Source organism: Arachis stenosperma, chromosome 7 (genome assembly GCF_014773155.1).
Source record: "Arachis stenosperma cultivar V10309 chromosome 7, arast.V10309.gnm1.PFL2, whole genome shotgun sequence".
NCBI lineage: Eukaryota > Viridiplantae > Streptophyta > Magnoliopsida > Fabales > Fabaceae > Arachis > Arachis stenosperma.
This window is the reverse complement of record NC_080383.1, coordinates 58165518-58167553: the sequence shown is the minus strand read 5'-3', so window position 1 is coordinate 58167553 and position 2036 is coordinate 58165518. Positions and strand designations below refer to the sequence as shown.

The following is a 2036-nucleotide window of genomic DNA, read 5'->3' as shown; positions in this document are numbered from 1 at the left end:
ATTTGACCAATAATAATTTATATCTATATTTACAAGAATTTGTATACATAAAAAATATAATTTATATTTATATTTATTAGAGTTTACACGTATAAATTAACACAACTTGCATTAATATTTATTAAAGTTTATGCATATAAATTAAAAAAAAATATTTATTGAAGACAATTTAATATTTGTGCTAATTAAATACCGACCAAAATTATTAAAAATTGCTGCCCAATATTTTTCGTTATCCTAATTATTAAATAAAAGAACTTAACATCTTAACGAATTTTAGTGGTTAATATTATAACATTGACTAAGTTCAAATTATAACAACAACAACAACAACAACAACAACAACAATAATAATAATAATAATAATAATAATTGGAGCAAGGAAACGGAAATTACGACATTAACAGGAAACCGAATGAGAATACCAACATAATAATAAAGAAATCCACATAGGTAGATTCCAGTTTATTTCAAAATACGCCATTTTAATTACATATAAGTAGCAGAATAATGTTCAGCATTCCCTGCATCACCCTCCAATTCCAATTTTCAACTTTCAACCAACCCTGCAAAAGATGCAGCAACAACATAAGGGAGAAAACATTAAAATCCAAAAGTTGAAGAAGCATAGTCTAAGAATCTAAGTTGAAGATTGACTAAGAAAAAAAAGAAGTGATTTATAAAATATGAAAAGAACAAAATGGAGCTTTCATTCTTCTTTGTACATTGACTTCATTGGGTATGTTTGGCAACCACACGTTTGAAAACGAAAAGCTCATTTCAATTTCTTAAAAGTTTTAATTTTTTGTTTGACTATTTTTTTTTCAAAAAACGCAGAAAATGGTATGAGATTAACTGGCACGAGCCTCACACCTATTTAATAATAATTAAAAATACAAAAAAAAAACAACTTTGCTTTGTGTATGAGAAAATATTAAATTAAAAAATATATTAAATATTTAATTTGTCTTCTAAAATTATTACAATTTACAAACATATTTCCTTTTAATATCTAAAATTTAAATATAATAATTTAGTTCATAGAGGTATATATTTTGAAGATCGTTGATGTTTGCTAATGTTTCTCCCGCGACAAATAATGAAATCTCACATGGACATGCCGTATTTTATTTAAAAATGTAAATGATGTCAAAATTATCTATGCCTGTAAATAATATATTTATTTAGAAAAACAGAAGCCGATTAATAAGGTGTATTTCAAAACAATATTATATATGTAATAAGTGATATTTTCATTACTTGGAGCAATCAGCATTGGGGGAAACAGTGATGGGAAGTGATACTCCACAGTTTCCAGGGAGAGCCTGAGCCAGTTGTGAATTAATGTTGAGACTCTTGGAAGTGGATTTGATGCAGTTGCATGCAGTTTTCTTATCAGCAGAGGTTGCTGCAGCAGCTGCAAGAGCTTTAACGCCAGAGCAACATGGTCCTGGTGGTTTACCACTTCCACTCACCAAGTAACTCACACAAGGCTTTAGGTTCTTAATCACATCACTGCATGATGAAATTGTAGCCTCAGAATTAGTTACTGAGGTCACTAAAATCATAAGAACACATGTAGCAGCAACTGATTTCATGCTTATTTAATAAATTGTTATATGTGGTGGTGGTGATGGTGGTTTCAGTTTGCATTGTTGGTCCATGTTTAGACATTTTTATAGGATCCGAGGAAGCTAAAATCTGCAAGTAAAAATAATTGTTAAAATAGAATTGTTAAATAGAGTACAAGAAAGATAAGTTTGATTTTAATTGTACAAGAAATTGTTAAAATTTCAAGGTTAGGTGGAAGTAATGAAGAAGGGGTTATTCAGTTTCAACAAGTAATATAAGTTGCACAAGATAATTGGTGCATATATAAATATTTTACAGTTTTCAAATCATATAGAAATTTGATTACTATGGACATTTAATTATGTGGCTGGTAGTAAACCTTGTAAGAGTTGTTTATCACTATTGTACACTTTGTTTGTAGCGATGACAATGAACCATCCAGGAGCAGAGCAGAACCATGTGCA

General features: G+C 29.0%; 1 protein-coding gene across 1 annotated transcript; it reads right to left on the bottom strand.

Moving 5' to 3' along the window:
- Window positions 1-430: 430 nt before the first annotated feature.
- On the bottom strand, window positions 431-1663 carry LOC130941673 (non-specific lipid-transfer protein 8-like). The gene is made up of 2 exons (XM_057870238.1): window positions 1261-1663; window positions 431-566 (listed from the first exon to the last, which is right to left on the bottom strand). The coding sequence occupies exons 1-2, from the start codon at window positions 1596-1598 to the stop codon at window positions 557-559; spliced, it is 348 nt and encodes a 115-aa protein (XP_057726221.1). The 5' UTR covers window positions 1599-1663; the 3' UTR covers window positions 431-556.
- Window positions 1664-2036: the final 373 nt, after the last annotated feature.